The sequence below is a fragment of the Myxine glutinosa genome, chromosome 4, assembly GCF_964187855.1.
Source record: "Myxine glutinosa chromosome 4, kmMyxGlut1.1, whole genome shotgun sequence".
Classification (NCBI taxonomy): Eukaryota; Metazoa; Chordata; class Myxini; order Myxiniformes; family Myxinidae; genus Myxine; species Myxine glutinosa.
This window is the reverse complement of record NC_136264.1, coordinates 161,239,377-161,262,725: the sequence shown is the minus strand read 5'-3', so window position 1 is coordinate 161,262,725 and position 23,349 is coordinate 161,239,377. Positions and strand designations below refer to the sequence as shown.

Genomic DNA, 23,349 nt, shown 5'->3' with positions numbered 1-23,349 from the left:
TAAGGGGGATAGGGTGGGCATTCATTGGTGGAAATGCATTACATCAATTTGAGCATTTTTGGTGAAATGGCTCAAATCATTCTGCCAGCATTCAAAATACATAGCCCATCAACTAATCAATGATACTTGGGGCTACAGTGGGTCAAATAATGTGGTATCCCAAGGCCAGGAGTATTAGCCAAGTGAATAATAATTCAAGCAGAAGTGCCAGAACTTCTTCACATCTCAGCAGTACAACTTTAGAATCTCAGTTAGCTGGATGCTACAAGAGGTTTGGATACCCCAACTGGCCACATCACAATGTGCTTCAAGGGTGATGTACAATCGCCAAACATTTCTATTTAATGACGGGCATTTTTATTTTTTCAAGTTAGATAATAATAAAAAAAAGAAAAAAAAAAGGTACAGCTGACCATGGGACATACAGTCACGTGAAAAAGTAAGTACACCCGATGGACAATTTTGACTTTTTCAACATATTTCAACATACAGCTATTTGATCTTCATTTCAACAATATTGATAGATAAAAGTAATATAATATACCAAATATCATGAAACATTTACATTTTGTAGTCCATTGTATAATTTAAATAAACATAAATGCAAATTTTGCATGTGGAAAAAGTAAGTACACCCCCACATTTATCACTACTTCAAATAACTAAAATTAGGATCAGGTGTACCAGCTCAGGTGGAAATGATTAGAACATCATTAGAGAGGATCTTGGAGGAACCTGTCTTATTTAAACCTCAGACATTTAGTTTGGTTTGCTCTTTGTTGTTGAAGTGTGCGGCGTCACCATGCCGAGATCAAAAGAGCTCTCTGATGCCTTCAGAAAGAAGGTTATAGATGCCTACGAGTCTGGGAAGGGAGTTAAAAAGATCTCCAAACAATTTGAAATCAATCATTCGACTGTCCGGAAGATCATCTACATGTGGAGAAGGTTCCAAACAACTGCCAACTTGTTCAGGCCAGGCCGCCCCAGCAAGTTCAGCCTGAGAGCAGACCGGAAGATGCTGAAAGAAGTCTCTAAGAACCCCAGAATGTCATCACGGGACCTACAGATAGCTCTTGCCACTGTTGATGTCAAAGTGCACGAGTCTACCATTAGAAAGAGGCTGCACAAATTTGATCTACATGGGAGGTGTGCCAGGAAGAAACCTTTGCTGTCCAGAAAGAACACCAGGGCAACACTAAAGCTTGCCAATGAACACCTCGGCAAAGACCAGCACTTCTGGAACAATGTGCTCTGGACAGATGAGTCAAAGGTAGAGCTATTTGGCCACAGTACCAGAAGACATGTTTGGCGAAAACCAAAGACAGAATTTGACCACAAGAACCTGATACCAACTGTAAAGCATGGTGGTGGAAATATTATGGTTTGGGGCAGCTTTGCTGCATCAGGGCCTGGGCAGCTCACCATCATAGAATCCTCTATAAATTCTTCATTGTACCAGAGGGTGCTTGAGGATAATGTGAGGCCATCTGTCGGAAAGTTGAAGCGCAACCGAAGGTGGACCTTGCAACATGACAATGACCCTAAACATACCAGTAAATCCCCCAAGGAATAGCTGAAAAGAAAGAAATGGAGGGTTCTGGAATGGCCAAGTCAAAGCCCGGATCTAAATCCCATCGAGATGTTGTGGGGGGATTTGAAACGAGCTGTGCATGCAAGAAACCCCTCAAACATCGCAGCTGAAATAATTCTGCATGGAGGAGTGGGCAAAAATTTCTCCCAGTCGATGTCAGAGACTGGTAGACAATTATAAGAAACGCCGACTTGAGGTTGTATCTGCCAAAGGGGGCAATACCACCTATTAGAGCCAAGGGTGTACTTACTTTTTCCACATGCAAAATTTGCATTTATGTTTATTTAAATTATACAATGGACTACAAAATGTAAATGTTTCATGATATTTGTTATATTATATCACCTTTATCTATCAATATTGTTGAAATGGAGATCAAATAGCTGTATGTTGAAATATGTTGAAAAAGTCAAAACTTTACATGGGGTGTACTTACTTTTTCACATGACTGTATCTGCACCAAAAGACATCTTTTAGGGCCACCTACATATTGTGTACACAAAGGAGAAGTGCAAGTGGACAAAGTAGAAAAATTGAAACAAAAATATGAGAGGAGGCAATAGGGACTAAGGAGAAGGGGGACACACAATTAACAATGAGTTAAAAGGGGGGAGGGGGCAGAGGGACAGCAAGATTATATAATATTTGCATCGGTAATATATGGATCATCCCTCATCACCAATATATACTGGCCATCATTACAACAATCCTTCCTACCGGAGTTGGAGGTGGACTAAGTGGCATGTCAATTAAAATCAAACATCCTTAAAATGGTGTTATTCTCTTCCCGAACTCTTAAATAAAATCAAATATATATTGGGATCCAAAATATCAAATGTAGACCCAGCAAGGTTGACACAAAGGCAAATCCATCATCACACCCACAGCTATTACAAGCATGAGTCAAGAAAACGTAATAGCATTTATGGCACAAGATCCAAGAATGAAAGTTGAGACATTCAGACAACCAAACATTTAATCATAATATAAATAACGTGCTGGGACTGGATGCACCACACGTGAGCATCAAAAAGTAAAACTATGTCTGGACTACAGAGCTTCTCCACACTTGTATAAATAGTTTGAACTGATCGACCAAGCACAGCAAAAACCACCTCAATCACGTTTTGCAACAGAAAAAGGCCAAAAAGCCTGCTATCTCGAACAAGGATTATCCGAAACACGAATACTGAACATTTATGAGCAGAAGAGATCAATAGTGCAGGTTATCATTTATTAAACAAATGAACAGAATTTTAGGACAACACATTAATCGTCCAGCAGGCATGCAAATCAGACACGCTCCTTTTTGACAAACTACATGCCCAAAGCAAATTTGGAGCAACGCACTCACTCATGCACCATTTTATGAACCACTCGCGTGTTAGCTGTAGACATGACAGATCGTCCTGGTGGTAACTGCTGTACTGCACTTTGGTGATAGTGAATGGCTGGCAGTACCCACAGCAGTGATCCATATTATGGAAAGTACATTTCTATGGTATTAATTATTACTATTATCAACATTATGGCAATAAAATAAACAAATAACTAAAAGCATGCAAGCATTTGGCAATGGGATTACCTCAATACAAACCATCAAAAACAGACTGAAAGATCAACTGCTTGTACTCCAAGTTTAATTTCGTGATCTTGGAAACTAAACATTGTGGCTTAGAGGTAGGTAGGTATGCACACTCGTCTCTAACTGTCTAGCCTGGGTTAGAATCTCGGCCCAGCTATAAAGTATCATCCCAGCCCAGTGTTTCACAGCCACGGTGATTCATCAAGGTGTGTACAGTCCTCAGATGGAGGTTAAACTGGGCGTCCCGTCTGCATTAATTGGTGGACGTTAAAGATAGCGCGGTGTCCTTCACAAAGAGGAGAGCTATAGCTGGCATGAACAAATTACAAATTCCTGCCTGCGCTTACTTTGGTCACCATCAGGCCTGGCAAGCCATTTTGTGTAAGACTTGGGCCAACCTTTCTCCTCCCCCCATAGAATGTGGGAATAATTGTGGTTGTACAGAAAAAGAAAAAGCAGAAGAGAAATAATAAGAAGCTAAACATTATAATCCTGATATGATGAAGGCAGCAAGTTTTTGCTTTAGTCTTTGAACAGCGATTCTTTTTTTGTATTATTGACACCACCACTACCCTCACCACCACTACCCTCTCCACCACAGCTTTTTGGATCCAATCAGTAAAAAAATTGAAAAGGACACTTTGGGCTATGCACGTGCTGATAATGCAGATCCTGCTGCTCACTATGCGATCACTTTCATGACAAGTCATGCAGCGGTGTTCTAAGCAAACGCTAACATCATATCTTCAACCTTGATGGGCACGCTTCATCCTTGAACAGGTGTTTTCTAGTTGGCAAAGAACAGATTCCCAAAAACCCCTCCAAGTCGCACTTTGTGAGGCATTTTATCTACCATGAGACACCGTCAATGCTACGGGACCAGGAACCATATGCCACAATGGCTATGACCAAATGGATACCGAATTCCTGAAACAAGACAGGTCTTCCATGCACAATTCCATTTGTGGTCCACAAAAGCAAATCTGGAGGCAGCAGGTATGATTGCAATTTTAAACTAAAGAGAAGTCGATGGCGTGCCATCGCAAATCCCAACACTTCTCACCTAAAGCAAAGTTGAAAGAGGGTTAAATGTTCCACCAGGAATGACCAAATTTTAAATACAGTAATTTTGACCTGTGACCACAAATTCACCAACCCCCTGGGGATGTGAACCAGGGTTCACATCCAAAAAAATTATATTTCATGAGTAACCAAAATGTTGATTGCATATACAAGGTTTCATGAAAGAATGATTAAAAACGTGCCCACAATTGCATTGTTTTTATATATTTGACCGTTTGACTGTCCCAGGGGGCAGGGCCAAAAATGATACTATTCTCCACCTTCATGCCATTATAGTCGATTAAAGGATCCTTTTTACAATCGCCAAATGATACAACTATAAGAAGAAGAAGAACTGCCTTTAGAGGCCATTTTTCCCCACAAAGCGGGGGTTGGCCTTTTTCGGGCACCGTGGTCCCCTTTTTGAAGCAATGTTTTATGGCCGGATGCCCTTCCTGCCGCCAACCCTGTTGGTCGCCTCTTGCGACACACAGGGAATTACCAGTGAACTGGTACTCAATTAGCCGACCTCGGAAGGATGACGGGCTGAGTCAACCCCCCTGGTGTTAATTCAGCGATCGACCGGGATTCGAACCCAGGATCCTAGGATCCAAAGCCGGCACCCTAACCGCTAAGCCAACACCAGGCTTGATCAACAAATGATACAACTATGATTAGTATTCATTAATACAGTGCCTCAAGAAAGTATTTGCACCCTTTGACTTTTTCATATTTTGTTGCATTCCAGCCGGAATTTAAAATCGTATTAAAATATGCAATTTCGTGTCTCTCTGTCTGACTACAATACATTCAATCGTTACACTCCACTCACAACCAAACTTGACAAGAGTACCAAGTCACACGATAGAAGTTGTAGCAATTTAACTCCCCCCCCCCACCAACCTCAAGGGGGGGGTTCCCTGCCAAGGGACCTGCGTGTTGAGGTGCATATCTGTGTTAAGATAGCTTTATCGTATTTTTTTTTCCAGGACCGCTTCCAATAACAAAAGTAACTAGAAAGGCACTCGGTAGAGCGCATACCTCCATTAGGAACCACCTTTTGAGACCATTTTTCCCTGCAGAGCGGGGTCCCCTGCAGAGAAAGAAAGAAAAAGAAAAAAAAACATTTTTGAAAAATAATAAATAAAAAAAAGGTTCATTTTTGGGGGATTAAAAAAAACATCTATAGTGCCGAAGCCTTTTTGATTAATGACAGTTATAATTATATACAAGTACACATTCACATAAATAAATACAAAACAATTTACAAACATTTGGACACAAATAAATCAAAATTCCAGAAGTGTATGTTGTTGGTAGTAAGTCTGCTTCTTCTTCTTCCTGATCGGCATCACACTTAACTCAAACGTGATGAATGGCACATTCACCAGCAGATAACAACAACAGGCATTTTAAGGCCATTTTCCCTGCAAGAGCAGGGGTTAGCCTTGCGGTCCCCATGACAATTTTCTCCATGTTGCCCTATTTTCTGCATCTCCCCTTGTTAACCCCCTTGCCCGCATTTCTTCTTCGACCATCTTTAGCCAAGTCTTTCTCGGTCATCCCCATCCTCTACTTCCTTCTACATTCATTTCCATCACTCTTCTCAACCAGTCACTTTCATCCTTCCTCAACTCATGACCAAACCATCTCAACCTGTTCCTCTTCACAGCATCAATCACAGGCTCTATTCCCATCATCTTTCGCAATTCATCATTTGTCTTCCTCGCTCTCAACGATACTCCACACATTCACCGAACCATTCGCATTTCCACCCTTTCCAGCCTTCGTTGCCGCTCTACGTTCATTACCCACGTCTCGCTCCCATAAATCATAACACTTCTCACACATGCAGCATACACCTTTCCTTTCAGCTTCAACACACTCCCCTCCTCATCAGCATGCCACTCAGTTCCCGAAACTTCTTCCATGCACATCTCACTCCAGCAACCGTTGCCGAGTCAGATCCACCTTCTCCATTCAGCATGTCTCTTAGGTAACAAAATGTTTTCATTCACCAGCAGATATTCGACGAAAAAGTAAAATGATGATTTGACATTTGTGATGGATTCTGATTTGGATGCAATTGCTTTTCCATTATATTTGCCCTCATTTCAAATATGTTATAGTTGATTTTTCACTTGAGCAACGCCGGGTACTCCAACTATAAACACTTTTATACTTTACTCGGGCTACAAATACAAATACAACTTTGGCTTGGGGGTAACATAGGCTATGTGGCCGCGGCCTCATTCGGGGGTGTGGGGGACCAGGAGAGTAGCGTGAATTCTCTATGTAAATGTGTACCGTGTAGCGCCACCTGGTGATGGTGGCAGAGGGTATTACAATTTCCTTTTTTACCTGAGAAACACTGAGGTTAAAGCACTCTTTGCATGGGTAAATTCTTTAATTCTTCCTCCTTCCCTTCCCCCCCATCCCCCAAGACAGAGGAGCCTTTCAAAGCCCCGACCCCCCCCCCCCAAAAGATGTTTATGTAGTATATCTTTCCCCTCCCACTCTCTTCCCCACCCCACGCCCTTCCATTCACCCCATTCCCTTCCTCAACCCTCCCTCTCCAGCCTCCCCCCTCCCCTCCTCACCCGGCAATGCCGGGTACCCCTTCCTGCTAGGATGTTATATATATTGCTTTTCACCCGATCTCTCAATGGTGAAGAATCACTTAGGAATTAAATAATTCTCGCATCCAAATCCATATTCAGCCTGGTGTTAGCGTAGCGGTTAGGGCGCAGGCTTGGGATCTTAGGATCCTGAGTTTGAATCCCGGTCGATTGCTGAATTAACGCCAGGGGGGGTCGCCTCAGCCTGCCCTCCTTCCGAGGTCGGCAAATTGAGTAGCAGCTTGATGGGATGAAGGATCCCGGTGTGTACCCCGATTTAGAATAGGTACACCATATCCCTGCGCATTGTAAGAGGCGAATAAGGGATTTTGACATTTGTGAAGTCCTTCCATTGAAGGAAGTCCATTTGTGAAGTCCACTCGTGAGGTCCATTTGTGAAGTCCTCCGTCGTGCGAAGTCCTTCCTCGGCACACCTGAGCTCACCACATACAAGGCTTTCATCCGCAGCTCAATGGAATACTGTTCTCCCCTATGGGCCGGTGCTCCTGCCTCACACCTAGCTCGGCTTCACGCTGTTGAAACCAAAGCTTTCAGAATTATTGGAATCTCCCGCGATGAAGCTATCTCTGAGGGCCTTTCACTCACTCACCGCAGGCAGGTAGGTAGGTGGTCTTTCTGTCTTCTACCGACTCCTCTCCGGCCTTGCACCCCCAGCTCTCTCTGTGCTCTGTCCCCCAAATATTCCTACAGGTCGCACAAGATCTGCCAGCAACCCTCTGATTGTTAAACTGCCGAAATCTCGGCTCTCTGCTCACCTTCACTCTTTCATTCCTCTTTTCTCCCGCCTCTGGAACAAACTCCCTCACTCCCTTCAATCCCACTCCTCCCTCCAGGTCTTTAAATCAGCTGTTCACCACCATCTCTTATCTTCCCCCATCCAAAACCTTGATCTTTTCTACCCCCGCTAATTCACCCCAGATCCACCTTGTTTGAAATTCCAACTTCTTTCCTGGAAGTCCTGGCCGTGTCCATATGTTTTATACCTCTCCCACCCCCCCAAAGCCCTCGCCCTCTCTCAGATCTCTCGATGTCTCGATGTCTCCATGTCTCCATGTCTCCATGTCTCCATGTCTCCATGTCTCCATGTCTCCATGTCTCCATGTCTCCATGTCTCCATGTCTCCATGTCTCTCGGTCCCTGCTCTCAAATGTTGTGTTTGTGTCCTTCCCCCTCTCTCCCCATCTTGTCTACCGCTCCCGATGTTATATGTTTTTGTGTCGGTTTGTCTTTCTGTGTGATTAATGTTCGCTCTTTCACGAGCCTCGATCTTGTATACAAAGAAAGAAAAAAAAGGGGTGGCGCCAGGAAGGGTATCCGCCATCCGGCCATAAAAACCTTGCCTCAAACAGGGAACCATGATTGTCAAGGGGCCAGCAAGGCTAACCCCCGCTTCTAGCAGGGAAAATGGCCTTAAAACGATCATTCATTCATTCATCCGAATCCATATTCAGATCTTCACCAAAATCAAAATGAGTCGTCCTTGTCACACACCCAATCGGCCCACCAAGTTCCGTCCAAATCCATCCATAACAGATATCGTGCTATGTATTGGTTTTAGCCTGATCACTCACGGTGATGAAGAATCACTTAAAAAATTCTACTAGCCAGATCCGGATCGTCACCAAAATCTAATAATTTAGTCCAAGGTCACACACCACCTCTCTGCCAAATTTCGTCCAAATCCGTCCACAACCTTTTGAGATATCTTGTTCACAAACAAACAAGACAGACAAGGGTGAAAATATAACCTCGATCCACCTTCAGTGGCAGAGGTAATAACACCAACGATAATAGCATAATATTAACATTATTACAAATCAATATTAATACTAACAAGCGTTACGCCTCGGTCCCCCATCGGGGAAGTGATGTGAGTTGACAAAGTGGAAGACGCAGAAAACATTATATGATATGATATTTCGCTCATAAGGTTCAGACATACATGGAGGCGGCCATCTTTAATTTTGACGTGGCGACCCAATTTTCAATAGCGTTCTTCCTTATGCCTAGATACACCCACACACCAGATTAGAAGTTGGTACTTCGCTTATTTTTCAAGATATTTCGCTCACAAGGTTCAGACATATATATGGTAGAGCCATCTTGGATTTTGACGTGGCGACCCAATTTTAAACAGCGTACTTGCTTGTGCCTAGATACACCCACACACCATATTAGAAGTTGGTACTTCGCTTATTTTTCAAGATATTTCGCTCAAGGTTCAGGCATATATATGGTGGCGGCCATCTTGGATTTTGACGTGGCGACCCAATTTTCAATAGCATTCTTCTTATGCCGAGATACACCCACACACCAAATTGGAAGTTGGTACTTCGCTTATTTTTCAAGATATTCATCTCAAGGTTCAGACATACATGGCGGCGGCCATCTTGGATTTTGACGTGGTGACCCAATTTTAAACAGCGTTCTTCCTTGTGCCTAGATACACCCACACACCAGATTAGAAGTTGGTACTTCGCTTATTTTTCAAGATATTCAGCTCACAAGGTTCAGACATCCATGGCATCAGACATACATGGCGGCGGCCATCTTGGATTTTGACGTAGGTTGCACCCACACACCAAATTCGAATGCGGTCCTTCGCTTACGCATGCACGCACGCAGGCCGGCACGCACGGACGGACGGACGGACGGAGGGGAAAACCATAGTCCCCCTTTCGCTCCGCTGTGCGAAGGGGGACAATAATATCCTCCCCTCACCAAGAGGGGTTTTCCACCTTGAACAAATGCCGTGTAAGCATGTATAAACAGCTTATGGTAGCATTTTCATGGGAGCAACGGCCCCTACCAGAAGCAAAAATGTTATAAACCAAACACTTATGATTAACTTTTGAAATAGTCGCTAATGCTGTTTAACACTAAACTGAAAGGGAGGAAACCCAAGGTGTTCAGTTACTAAGCAGCGAAATAGCGCATGCCAAGCCAACCGTTCCTCATCAACGGTTTTGAAGAGTGCTTGCTCGACTGCTTAAACCACTTGGCGAGCGCTCTAAAAGAACCTTGGTAAATAAACATACCCCCAATGTTATTGAGGCCCAACCCAAGATCTACTGTAATCTCTATACCCCCAGAGAAGTTCGACTCATCCTGCTGCTCCCGTAGGGAACGGGTGTAGTAATGGATTAAATTTAAACTTTGTCACCGATTTACATAAAATACCCCAAAATGATAAAATGAAAACATGTTTTTAGAATTTTGTTTCACTTTTATTGAAAATGAAATACAGAAATATCCAATTTACACGAGTATTCAGCCCCGAGTAAATACTTCATAGAAGCGCCTTTGGCAGCGATTACAGCTTTGAGTCTTCTTGGGTATGTCTGTATCAGCTTTGCACATCTGTATTTGTGGAGTTCCTCCCATTATTCCTTGTAGATTTACTCAAGCTCTGTCAAGTTGGATGGGGAGCGTAGGTGAACAGCAACCTTCAAGTCTTTCCACAGATTCTCAATGGGATTAAAGTCTGGGTTTTGGCTGGGCCACTCAAGGACTTTCACATTCTTGTTCTGAAGCCATTCCAATTTTGCTTTGGCTGTACGCTTGGGATCAGTCTTGTTAGAATATAAATCTTCACCGGAGTCCAAAATCTTTTGCACTCTGAAGAAGGTTCTCCTCAAGGATTTGTCTGTATTCAGCTCCATTTATCGTTTCCTCGATCCTGACAGGTTGTTCCCTCTACCCCAGTCTCCCAATCCCTGCCACTGAAAAGCATCCCCATAGCATGATGCTGTCATGACCATGCCTCAACCCTCCCTCTCCAGCCTCCCCGCCTCTTCACCCGGCAATGCCGGGTACTCCTGCTAGATGGTGTTAGATGGATACCCTGAAGCAGGTTCTGCTCAGCTGTGCTCGGTTTCCACAAGACGTGGCACTTTGTATTCCTGCCAAATACTGCAGTTCAATTTTGGTCTGATCAGACCACAGAATCTTTTGCCTCATGCTCTCAGAATCTGTCACGTGCCTTTTTGCAAACTTCAGGCATGCAGTCATGTGCCTTTTTCTCAGGAGCGGCTTCCGTCTCGCCACTCTCCCATAAAGCCTAGATATGTGAAGTGCTATAGAGATTGTTGTCCTTCCAAGCAGGTTCTCCGATCTCAGCCAAGAAACTCTGTAGTTCTGTCATAGTGGCCATTGGGTTCTTTGAAACCTCCTTGACCAAGGCCCTTCTTCCCGCGGTTGCTCAGTTTGGTCAGACGGCCAGCCGTAAGGAAAAGTCTGGGTAGTTTAATAGTCTATTTCCGAACGATGAAGCTCATGTTCCCTTGGGATCTTTCAACACGAGAAATTGTGTTATACCCTTCCCCAGATCTACGCCTCCTCAGAATTATATCTTGGTTCTAAGGACAGTTCCTTGGACTTCATGGTCGAGTTTCTGCTCTGACATGCACGAGCAACTGTGGGACCCTATGTGGAAAGTTGTGTTTCTTTCTAAATAATGTCTAACCAATTAAATTGGCCACAGGTTGACTCCACTCAGGTTGTAGAGACATCTCAAGGATGACCAAAGTAAATTGGATGCACCTGAGCTGAATTTGGAGTGTCATAGCAAAGGGTTGAATATTTATTGACTCAGGACATTTCAGCTATTCATTTCTGCATAATTTGTAAGATAAATCGAAAAAAAACAAAAAAACAAATTCCACTTTGACATTATGGGTTACGTGTAAATCGGTGACAAAAAAAATCTCAATTTAATCCATTTTAAATTCAAGCTATAACAAAGTGTGAAAAAGTAAAGGGGTGTGAATATTTTCTGAAGGCACTGAATATGCTTTGTTACAATGTCATCATCGTTTGTTATGACCCTGTGCTCGCGAAGCAAAAAGCAGGGTTAAGCATTCAGTTGCGTATGTGTGCCGTACACCGTACGTGTCTGCAGTTTAAAAATTCATTTTCGCAGCAACCGGTGGTCCAAATGACACGTCATAGGTCATGTGGTATGGACACCATCTTGGAAAAACGTTACACCTCAATATCTCCCAAACCGCTCAATGGAAAAAAATTGAAAGATGGCTCATTGTCAAGTACTCACCATGGGGAATAAGATATGTTAATGATGTCATCAGTGCTATGACGTCATAATTCGACAAGTACAACACGTATCGATCATTGTGAATTTCTTTTCTCAGCAACTGTTGGTCTGATGGGCACATAATGTTCACCATAGGAGCGCCTCCTCATGTAGAATATTTTAATGATAATCATGACGTCATAGGTCATGTGGTACAGGCGCCATCTTGGAAAAACCGAAAAAAGTTGCACCTCGATATCTCCAAAACCGCGGCATGGAATATGCATGGAAATTGCAATGTCATAATTTGACAGGGACAACGCTTAGTCCGATTAGGAAAAGGAAAAACCTTCATCATAATCTATTTTGTCCTCTTCTGAAAACCTACAATAATCTGCAAAATTGCTTTCCAAACATTATCAACAAACTACAAAGACAAGCACAAGCACTACTGAGACCTGGTCATAAATGAGTGCATTTAATGGAAAGCCTCGCCAGGGTCTAATCGAGATCTGCGCGTGGACAGACTTCAGTCCTTTGGCCAAAAAAAACAAAAACAAAAAAAACCTCCCACACCAATGTCTTAACAAATATTTCTGGCATCCAACACGTACATCATGCAGCGATCCTACTGACGCATTTCTTGTACAGAACATAGATTCATCCTTGTTCACTGATTCTGTCCGGTTACATTTTTTCCAACCCATTGAGGTTTTTAACGTGACAGACATTTATATTACAAGCGCAATATATTTGTTTTGTGACTAGCAAATCACAAAAGTACAAGCAAACATACCAATAAATGCAATGTTCTTTGCACACTTCATCTCATCTATAACAAAAGTGTGTGGCCGATACAAGTTCAACTTTTTACCACCGAAGGTGAACTGAGGTTATGTTTTCAACCCTGTCTGTTTGTCTGTGAGCAGGATATGAAAAAATTATGGACCGATTCAGCCAAAACTTAGTGGACATATTGGGTGTGAGAAGGAAGAATACATTCGATTTTGGTGAATATCCAGATACGAGAATTTATAAGCAATTCTTGGTTCTTCACCATTGACAGATGTGGCCAAAAACAATATATTGTTGTGGATTTGAGAAGTGTTTTTTTTGTGTGTAAATATCACCCTCCGTAGTGTAAAGGTCAAAAGGTCGTCCCTTAGTTGGTCCATATACAATCACGTAGCAAATCATAGATTTCCCTTTTCAGTAGTTATTTCCTTATTAAGTGTATTAGTTTAAGGCTGTCTTCCATTAATTGACACTGCATTGCACCGAATTCAAATAAGGTAGATCCCCTTGCAAATCCCCTGTCAAGTGCAAAGCCTCGGTTGCCAACTGCATTCGTCCTCCATTACGCACGCGGTCGGTTCGGGGAAGAAAGGCGTGGCCCCCACCTCATCATAAAGGGTGGAGCCCCGAACGACCAACCACAGGCTCGGTGGGTATGGCTTGGTAAGGCGTGATATAAAACCCGCGGCGGGACGCCCCCAGATGAGATGAGATGAGACGAGACGAGCTGCGAGAGACGATTTTGAGAGGAGTCCTTGGAGCATGCGACGCACCAGCACGCAGGAGCTTTGGAACCATCGCAGCTTTGAACGATCGCAGCTTGAACCACCGCAGCTTCGGGGCTTTGACGGCAGTTTCGACCGTGGCCGCGAAGGAATGGCGGCTGCTGAACGCGCCGATCGAGAAAGGGCGGCGGCTGCTCATTCCCGGCCCGACCGTGCTCCGGTTCCAGCTGAACCTTCCTCTCCCTCCAGCCATCCACCTCCTGCCATTCCTGTCATCATCCCCCATGTAAGTGTGCTTGTAGTCTGTCTTTTGTCTTGTCCCTGGGTTTAAGTAAGACTGCAATAGGTAAGCTAGTAATTGCGCTGTGTCTTCTGGTCTTTCCATCCTTTCTGTAAATTATTTTCTTATTCTTCCTCTTCCTTGGTTTCTTTTGACTTGTAAATAGTAGTAATAAATCCTGTTATTTCCTACTTTTGTCTTCTTCTTCTTCTTCTTCTTCACATCCGTTTCGTCCTTGTCTTTTCCCTCATTGAATACCTGTGGCGCGATTTTGGCCAATGTTCAGGATCGGGTTAGTCTCTGCTAATGGCTCGAACGTCGTGTTGCTAACACCGCTCGGCAATTATAACATCTAAAACCGGGGTTCGAGCGGGAGTCCCTCCCTTGCTCGCGGTCAGGAGTGGCACTCAGGTCCTTGGGACTTTTTGTAGACCAAATACCCTGGCTGCTCCCGACCGGGAGGAGCGTTGGGACCCCCAGGACTCACGTCTGTCAGTCGCGGACAAGGGGATTAATCCCCCCTTCTTAAGGGGAAAAAGGCCGACGAAGAGATCCGCAACAATATATAGCATGATATTTTAAAACGTTGTGGATGAGATACGACAAAACTTGGTGGACGAGTTGGTTTGGTGACAAGAACAAGCAGATTCGATTTTGGTTCAGGTCCAGATAACGATCCGGCCTATCAGTGGGATATAAAACGTATACTGTTCAGCCTGGCAGAGGTGTGCGCTCTGACGAGTGCCCTTCTAGTTAAAAGCTGTTACCACCTGAGCCCATTGTTCATGGCACTATGTACCAATGTCCTTATCCTGTATCGACATTCTCTTCCACAAGCACGAGTCATGGTAAAGGGATATAAAACAAAAGGAAATAAATAAATAAACAAATAAATAATGATTAGCTGGTGTTTCTATGGGAAAGATAAAATATGAAAAACATTTGAAAAAAAAATGCACAAAATGCAGAAACAGCAAAGCCACGTCTTTTGCAACATTCTTTCGATGCCACTTGCACATGCCGCACATTAGTCATTACATTTATCAGCAAAGTATACGTTAGAAGCCCCATCACACCATGCAGTGAATCACGCCATGTCTACAAGGTGCATACATCTAAATAGCTAAACAAAGTGCCACCAAATAAGCCGGTTGCAGCATACTCCCACATTAAAGCTATGGAAACGCGGTCGTGTTTCTATTTCTGTAAAAAATAATAGTATAAAAACAATACCCTGAGGGTAGGTAGCTCAAGTTGTGTCAAATTTTCCATTCCTTCATTGCTACTTTGGGGAGCGATGGGGCATACAAAAAAAATTTAATGGAAAAATCAGCTCATCTTTAATTTGAATACATGTGGTCAGTCGGTCAAAACAAGACCTTTAGACTATGCTACATCTTGATTTGCCCAATAGGATTGCGCGCAAGGTCATTTTGTCAACACGGGCAAATGATCGGTGAACCAAAGACTTCCCATCCCAGTGTCCAAAATGAAAAAGTATCCGGTGACTATTGCCATGAGAGCTGGTAACTCGTCGCCAGGTGCAGACGTGCATCAGCGCAGGATTGGGGAGCGATGGGGCATACAAAATACAAATTGCAATTTGCACGTCAACAGATTGATTTTTTCCACCATGATGGTAAACGATGTGGAGATTGTGTTGTACTAACACAGAAATAATCAAGGATGCACAATTATATAGCGTACACTGCAAAACTTTTACAGGAAGCAAGAAACTCATTTGAAGCATTGAACAAAACCAAGGTGGTTGCCAAGTCACATGTGCTGAGGAGCAGAGAGAGGGGGTTTCGTTCCTCATGAAGACAATCATTTAAATGAGAGGATATTCAGAGGAGACTTTCAACACAATTGCTAAGCATATCTTTCTCATGATGTGTATAAATAGTGCAGAGGTAAAAAAAATGGCCACCATGTGGTACATGGTCAGCATTCACACTGTATGTATCCAATGGCTGTCACTCAAGCAAACAAACACGAACAGATAACTTTGGAGAATCACCAGATGATGACACGTAAAAAAAATAGCAGAAGAATTGGATGTCAGGGTTAGAAGAATCGAAATAATCATTCGTTCGGATTTAACGTTAAAGATACAAGATGTGTAGCAAATAACCAAGTGTTTAATCAAAAAAGTAACTCATGGAAACTCAAGTGGCTATTGAAATGGTTTTTGGAATGCTACTACAAGGAAGGTGATGATTAATGATTTGTTAAAGAAGATTGTGACATGTGATGACACCTGGGTACATCATTTCACACCCGAGCCAAAGCGAGCCAACAGATATTCTTAGTCTCTTAGTCTCCCGCACCCCCCCATACAGATTAGGGTTCAGTAGCAGGTGGAAAGTTTAGGCGAGAGTGTTGTGGAACCTTAAATGGTTTTGTGAGGCATTTCTCAAACATGGGAAGACAATCATTGCACAGTCAACCCCTCCCCATTCCCCTTCACGTCAATGTGCACTGGAGTGCCTTTTGATGTGAAGATCCTTACTATGGAGGAGTTTAAGAAGCCTCTATCTGCTCCACCTCGACAAACGTGGCAGCAACAGAGTGCTAATGACTCCGCCATTTAATGCAATGTGAAAAAGGTCAGTTCGTTCACCTACCCATGTGTATACCACTAGTACGGTGATAACTGGCAGGCTACGCATCACTGGTAACCTCGCAACAAAATGCAGAGACGGTCAGGTAGATGTGAATGGGTCCCAGCTAATTTGATGCGGACATTTTATCAGTTCGATACGCTGTTTTCAAAGTGATATGTCCAGCACTACAGTGCTCATGTGAAGAAGGCTATAATTACCAATTATACAACATGAAGTAAGATGAGCAATATGGCAAGGCACAACTCCACTGCACACTAACGTTCACCCTAACACAGTAAATGCAACTACTACTACACTAGCGGAAATGGTTTGTGAAGTGCCATATCTCCCATTCGGTCCCCAATTGTAACCTCGCAATTTTTATCTCTTTGGACCAAAAAAAACCACCAAAACATCTGAGTGGCATTTTCTTATGAATAATAACGACAAAGCAAGTGGCCTGAACCTGAGCCAAAGGATTTCTACACAGATGGCATCAAGACACTGACATTGATGGGACATGTGTGGACATGAAGCATGTGAATACCTCAAGAAACAGGTTGTTTCATCTACTTCCCTTCACTCAGATTTTTATTTTATTTTATTTTAAAGAGCAGCTCAAGTACCCACACAACAATTGTACCCACACTTTTTGGGAAGAAGAAGAAAAGAAGAAAGAAAGAAGAATAAGAAAAAAAAAAAAAAAAAAAAAAAAAAGGTTATTGCAATCGGCTCCGTCCGTCCGTCACGCTATCATCTCCAAAACAGTTGCGCAGAAATTCCCCAAATTTGGTAGTTATGATAACCACATGGCAAGAAAGTGTGAGAGCAGTATCATTTTTGACCACCCCCTGGGACGGGGTTAAAAGTTCAAATACCAGAAAATGCAATTCCCGGCACATTTTTTCATGAAACTTTGTATATGCAATCAACATTGGGGGTGCTTGAAATATGAAACGATTTTTGGGGATTTCACCTCTGGTTCATGCCTCAGGGGAACAAAACAAAATTTTAACTCCAAATTTGATATTGGATAATTTCTGGTGGAACTTTTAGCCATCATTCAACTTTGCTTTACGTGGGAAGCATGGGGAATTGTGATGGTGCACCATCAACTTCGCTCGAGTTGATCAATTGGTATCTCTTGGTAAAGAAACTCAGAGGCACAAATAAAAAGTATCGCTAAGCTCAGTTTTGGAGCAATATGTAATACGAGCTGAATTGCACCACAAAATAATAATTAATTATCCAACGCTCTGAAAAAAAAAAAGTGGGGGAATATTGCAATTGGCTCCATCAGTCCAGTCCGTCCATCCGTCTGTCATGCTACCTCCTACTGCACGGTTGGGCAGAAATTCACCAAACTCGTAGTTATGATCACCACATGGCAAGAAAGTGAGTGCAGTATCATTTTGATCTTGTAACATTTTGATCTGCACAAGAAAGTGCGAGTGCAGTTCACTCTTGTTAAAAGTTATCAAAGCACAAGTGCATCTGATTGACAGAAAAGGCATTTTGAAGGAGATAGCTTTTATTTTCACACCAATTTAAGGGCTTTTACATCTATATTTTGGGTTTCAAAATTGCAAATGATCAATTTTATAGAGGAGCATTCATCCTCAAAAGAGGGGCATTCAAACCATTCTAGGAATGAGTTATTCATTGGTATTCGATAGTCACTGCTTTCTTGCTCATTATTGCACATCGGATTTTTATGTGAAAAAAGGAAAAATATTTTTTTACATAAAACGGCTTTTTTGCGCGCAAAAAAATTATTTTGCTATTTTCGGAGAAAAAAAATATTTCACCCTTTTTCGGGAAAAATAAAATAAAATGCCCTTTTTGGTCGAAAATGTCTGGCAACGCTAAAAAAAATTAGGGAATTTTTCGAAATTTTTAACTGCGATCGATCTCAAAAACAAAACGTTGCGTCCACTTGCGTGCGTTGCGTCCCCAGCGTGCACAGCAGTGAGGCGGTGTACTACAGTGAGAGAGTGTACACAAAGTGTGAACAAGTCTCCTCTCAAGATGAGTGCTGCTCTTCGTGACAAGTGGCTGAAGGAATTCAACGCTGGCGGCGATGGGGCTACCTTCAAGTACGTGTCGAGTGACACGGCTTTCTGTCGAGCTTGTGAAAAGACTTTCCGGGCGAAGCAGAAGTCTGAGCTGGCCCAACATGTCCGAGGAGACCGCCACAAGAGCAACTTGGCCTTGAAGAAGAAGACGGTCACGCAAGCCACCATGGAGGACTTTGGTGGCGGAAAGAGGCACAAGTGCGACGTCGTGGCTCAGGAGCTGTGCCAGGCCATGCTGGCCGCTGGCATCCCATGGTCGAAATTGGAAAACCCTGCCCTCCGGTCGTTCCTGGAGAAGCACATCACTCTCCAGATCCCCGATGAAAGCTGGATTCGAAAGCACTACCTCGACAAGTGCTACGACGAGGCCTTGGCGGGGATCCGTGCCGACCTCGGACAGCAGCCCATCGAGCTGTCCGTCGACGAGACGACCGATTCGGCAGGTTGATATGTGGCCAACATCATCGCAGGACGCTTGTCCAAGGAGGGGTACTTTCGTCCCCACCTCGTCCAGTGCATGTTTCTGGAGAAGACCAACTCCGGGGAGATCGTGCGCGCAGTCAGACACGCTGCGCTATCTTTGGCCTGATTTCAAGCCGGAGTGCCTCAAGGTCCTCGTCAGCGACGCCGCGGCCTATATGATCAAGGCCGGCCATGCCCTGAAGGAACTCTTCCCGGACTTGCTGCATGTGACTTGCGTTGCCCACGCGCTCCACCGTGTCTGCGAGACAGTCCGAGAAATGTTCAAGGACGTCAACGACCTGATTGCCACGACGAAGAAGGTGTTCGTCAAAGCCCCGTCGCGTGTTGTCCTTTGGAAGGAGCAGCAGCCCAATCTTTCTCTCCCCCCGGAGCCCATTCTGACTCGGTGGGGGACGTGGATCGACGTCGCGGTGTTTTGCGCCGAGCACTTCGAGGCCGTCAAGGACATTGTGGACCAGCTGAACGATGACGACGCGATGGCAATCCGGAGTGCCAAGGACCTGTTCGGAAAGGCGGACATCAAGCTCAGTTTGGTCTTCTTAAATGCCCACGTGTCGTTCATCCCGAAGATCCTTAAGCAGCTGGAGGAGGCCGGCATGGAGCTGGCCAAGGCCTTCCAGCTCCTTGATCAGGCCAAGGAGGAGCTCGAAAAGATCCGAGGCTGCCGTAAGGAGATCCTGCTCACCAAGTTCAAGGCGGTGCTGCAGCGCAATCCCGACATTGGTGTGCTGAGGACAGTGGCTTTGATCCTAGATGGAGATCAGCACGGATCTGAGGTTGGTGTGCCGGCTGGAGTCAAGCTTGCCGACATCCCCCTCTTGAGGTACTGCCCCATCGTCAGCGTCGACGTGGAAAGGTCCTTCTCCGTCTACAGAAACGTCCTCACCGACCGCCGACACCGCCTCACCAAGGAGAACATTACCAAGATAATGATTTCAAACACCTCCTTTAACCGTTCCTAAAAGGGTCTTGTCAATTTCTTCTAGTCCTCTACTTATCAAACAATGCGGTTGCAATAAAGGTACCTGAACGTCATTTTTTACCTGTTTACTAGCCCAGAGTGCTTAATGTTGTGGAAGAAAAAGCTTACCATTTTTTGTTCTTTTTTTGACTGATTTCTGAAAAACTTGGTAATAATAAAAAATGAATAACACGGGGGAAAAAAATATATCGGGATTTTTTCACATAAAAAAAATATATTTCCGCTTTTCAAAACATAAAAGGCCTATTTTCTTAACATAAAAATCCGTAGTCTACTCATTATACACCATTAGATTCATTAATCTTTCATTGTTAGTCGTTTCGGAGTACACAATCCAGAATCTTGCAAACATTTTACTGAAATTCAGCATCAAGGAGTCATCAAAATTTTGAGCAAACTAGGTGCCAGCTCAAAAGAAAATAAAACATGGTGGCCACATATTGCAAAGGTTCACTCTCGTATTCTCCAGGAGACAAATGGGCAGCTAACTGACTTAAGCGTGGACGAGAGTCCTTTGATGATCTCAGATCAGGAAGACTGGCAGATGCACAAGATTATGCCCAGGTTGAGACATTAAATTGCAGAGGACTACAGTGGCAAGGTCACCCAAATACCCCCACAACTTGGGAATTTCTCCACGCAGCATTTTTCATAATCGTCATAATCATTCACAAACATGCATGTGCAAGATGAGCGCACCAAAACCTCAGCACATATGATCGACCACAGCAGCTGACAATGTTATGAGCTTCTTGAACCATTCAATGCAGATCCAGCCAACATCAGCAATCTGGCAAAATGTGGCTTCACCCAAGACCCCAAAACCAAATTGGAGTCCATCCAATGGAAGCACAAAGTATCACCCCACACGACCGCAATTGCCTAAATATTTTGAGTCATCACTTAAGAAGCCACATGACTCGTACAACTACAATCACATGCGAATTGTGGCATTAAACAAAGAAGAATTATAAAGAGATGCTGATCAGTAGGTACAATGAACATTGCACCACAATTGTGGCTTGAACAGTTGGATCGCAGCCTCCCATCCCCTCCACCACCTGTCAATACACCCAATATCTGGGCCCCAGTGATTCTCATCTGCTTCAATTAGTTGAAGCCCAAACTACATCGTCACCCATTTGTTGACCATGAGGAACCAACTGAAGGAATGACTGTGTGGCTGAAGATGTGATGGCACTCGGTAGAGCACATACCTCCGCCAGGCTGAACAGTTTGCGTTTGGTAGATATTACTAGTAGGCCGGATCTGCATCCAGACCTGAACCCGAAACCTAATCGGATTGTTGTCACGTCACCTACCAAACTCATTCACCAGGTTTTGTCCGAATGCGTCCACAACTTTTTGAGACATCGTGCTATATATCGTTTTTGGCCCTCTCAATGGTGAAGGATCACTCAAACATTTATCGTAGCCGGATGCGAATCTTCACGAAACTATAATCAATTTGTCCTCGACACGCACCCAACATTGCCACCAAATTTCTAGTATTATATGTACGTTTGCATATTGACGGTAGTGAAAGTGAAAACACAAACTACCAAATGATTTTGTTTCCAGTGTTGCTCAGTTCCCTTCCTGGAACGATATCAAAGCTGTATTGATGGGTCGTTTGGCAGAGGGCCCAAGGACGTACGTCGCACACCCTCAACTCAGAATGAGCACTGAAACTATAACACAGACAATTATACAAAAGACACAATCAAGCTTTTAACCTCAAATCGAAACTTTCGACTGACAAACAAAATCAGATGTTCAACTCCACACGGATGGCATCGACAATGTATCAAATGTATTTTAGCTCTTACACGAGCCTCGATCTTGTATACAAAAAAATAAACAAACAAATAAATAAATCACCTTCGAGATCGATGACAGAAATCCCATGTAGTTCGAGGCAAGTCACAATAAAGTGGACCATGATGCCACCCATATGCAGTTGAACATCTGATTTTGTTTGTCAGTCGAAAGTGCGATTTATGGTTAAAAGCTTGATTGTGTCTTTTGTATAATGCTCTGTGTTATAGTACACAATTACACAATTAAATAATTCAAGGAACATTTCCTTTAAAAATAAATAATAAAAATAATTTAAAAAAACAGTTTCCAACTGGAGTCCCGATTACACAAGACGTACAAAAAGCGGAACTATTTTAAGGACAAATATCTTACACCGCTCCGAGAAAAAGCTGTGACGTCAGACACCAAGGATGCTCATTTATTTAATCATCCAAACCTATTGGTAGTTCTGGGAAGGCAAAGTTGATACCTGCGAACAAGTCCGATACAAACGTCTACCGGTGCATGATAAATACCTGAATAAAGACACAGAGGTTAAATCCTAGTTAATTAGACGGGACGTCAAATCAAGGTCACCAGGTCATCACTCGTATACGACCGAGGAACGAAAGTGTTAATAAGTAGTAAGTACCGGCAGCTCGATTCGCACCGAAATACCGCGCCGGGTCAGCGGGCCCGTCCTTCAGAATAGCACATTAGGAATGAATAAAAACTGATCGAAGGACGAACAGCAATGAAAACGCAATAAAGAGGGGGACACCAGCACACCAAGGGGGCAACGAGCACAGAACAAGAACAAGAACCGCAGAGAAAGTAGACCTGGCTTGGGCCGAGGCTTCCAAAATGGCCGGGACCTCGCACACTCACCTTCTCGCACAGCGTCTTCACTTGACTTTCCGTGAGCTGTTTACACTCAGACAACTGCTCGATCCACTGGTCCAGCTCTTTGAGGAAAGGTTTCTCCTCCATGGCGCTCCGAATGTTTCGGGTACAGTTCTGCCTGGTGTTTCTGTGATTCTTTATTACGAATCTCCTAACCGAGCTGACGCCGCCGCGCCCTGCGGCTCGCTCTAAAAGCTTTACCACGTGATCCCACCTCCGTACGCCGTGACGTCATCACGTTCGGTGGTATCTCTGTGCCGGTTTAGAAATGTATTTCGACTTTCCTCGTAGGAGAAGCCGAATTTGTGCCTGGTGCGTGTTCATTTACTCCGAAAACATGATGTATTTATCCAAATATATGGTATTATAATTATATTGGACATTTCATGATAAAGTGAGCAAAGAATATCGTGTACTGTTTATTGGTGCTCATCACGGAAAGAACGTCATTTGTCCTTTTGTGATTTGCCAGTTGCATTGCCCTCTGATAAATTATCCGAATACAGAGCTCGGCGAGCATAGAATACCAATAAAATATTTTTTATATTCTCGCCTTCAACTAAAAAAAAAGTGTACAAGACTCAAAACGATCCTCTTTACGAAATCAATAACCGTGCAACAAGAAATGAGCTCGTGCTTGAAGACGTCACCCAAGGGCCAAGGCCAATACCATATTGATGACGTCACCCAAGGCCAATACCATATTTATGACGTCACCCAAGGCCAAAACTAGCTTGATGACTAAATAAAAGTGTGGGTTATCATCGTGTTTTGTGTGTACCCACGGACGC

The 23,349-nt window shown here is 43.6% G+C and overlaps 1 protein-coding gene across 1 annotated transcript in view; it reads right to left on the bottom strand.

Annotated features, from left to right (window-relative positions):
* The window catches only part of LOC137425454 (serine/threonine-protein phosphatase 2A catalytic subunit alpha isoform), a 45,709-nt gene extending 22,906 nt beyond the window's left edge, over positions 1-22,803 (bottom strand). The window contains exon 1 of the mRNA XM_068113912.2: positions 22,544-22,803. Within this exon, the coding sequence (XP_067970013.1) occupies positions 22,544-22,645 (102 nt within the window). The 5' untranslated portion in view covers positions 22,646-22,803. The remainder of the gene's footprint in view (positions 1-22,543) is intronic.
* Between the last annotated feature and the right edge of the window lie 546 nt (positions 22,804-23,349).